At 65.1% G+C, this 593-nt stretch overlaps 1 protein-coding gene across 1 annotated transcript; it reads left to right on the forward strand.

Annotated features, from left to right (window-relative positions):
• Window positions 1-84: 84 nt before the first annotated feature.
• CNPY2 (canopy FGF signaling regulator 2) lies at window positions 85-386 on the forward strand (the record flags this gene model as incomplete). Its single annotated transcript, XM_010156331.1, has 1 exon — window positions 85-386. A coding segment is annotated over one exon (302 nt), but the record flags the coding sequence as incomplete, so codon positions are not given.
• Window positions 387-593: the final 207 nt, after the last annotated feature.

Genomic DNA, 593 nt, shown 5'->3' on the forward strand with positions numbered 1-593 from the left:
CTGTTCCTCAGCTTCCTCTGCTGCCTGTTGCCAGCTCCACGGCATTCCCGTGGAGATGTCCTGACCCCTTCCCGGCCCTCCCAGGGAAAGGTGCGGGGCCCAGCGTTCCCGCGCCGCTCATCCCGCCGATGTCGTGCTGCAGGTGCCCTACGCCCGGTCGGAGGCACACCTGACGGAGGAGGCACACCTGACGGAGCTGCTGGAGCGGGTGTGCGAGAAAATGAAGGAATACGGGGAAAAAGCGGATCCGTCCACGCACCGTAAGAGTTACGTCCGGGTGATCTCCCACGACGGGACCAAGATGGACCTCTCTGGGGTCAAAATCGATGGAGACGTGGCTTCCAGCCTGAAAAAAAAAGGGGCTTTGTGGTGCTCGTCGGGGCTCGGTGGAGGTTTTGGGTGCTGGGACCCTTCTCGGGCTGAGCTGGTCCCACCGGCAGCACCCTCTGCTCCTTCCTGGGGCTGGAGGGGAGGAGGGTTGCTCCTGGGTCGGGTGGGCGCAAGACCCAGCTCTGGGCTCCCCCGGGTGCTGTCCGTGTCACCGGCTGACCCGCGGGTGGCTCCCATTGCAGTGCGAGAGCATCGCCGAGGAG

The sequence above is a fragment of the Eurypyga helias genome, unplaced genomic scaffold (genome assembly GCF_000690775.1).
Source record: "Eurypyga helias isolate BGI_N326 unplaced genomic scaffold, ASM69077v1 scaffold34657, whole genome shotgun sequence".
NCBI lineage: Eukaryota > Metazoa > Chordata > Aves > Eurypygiformes > Eurypygidae > Eurypyga > Eurypyga helias.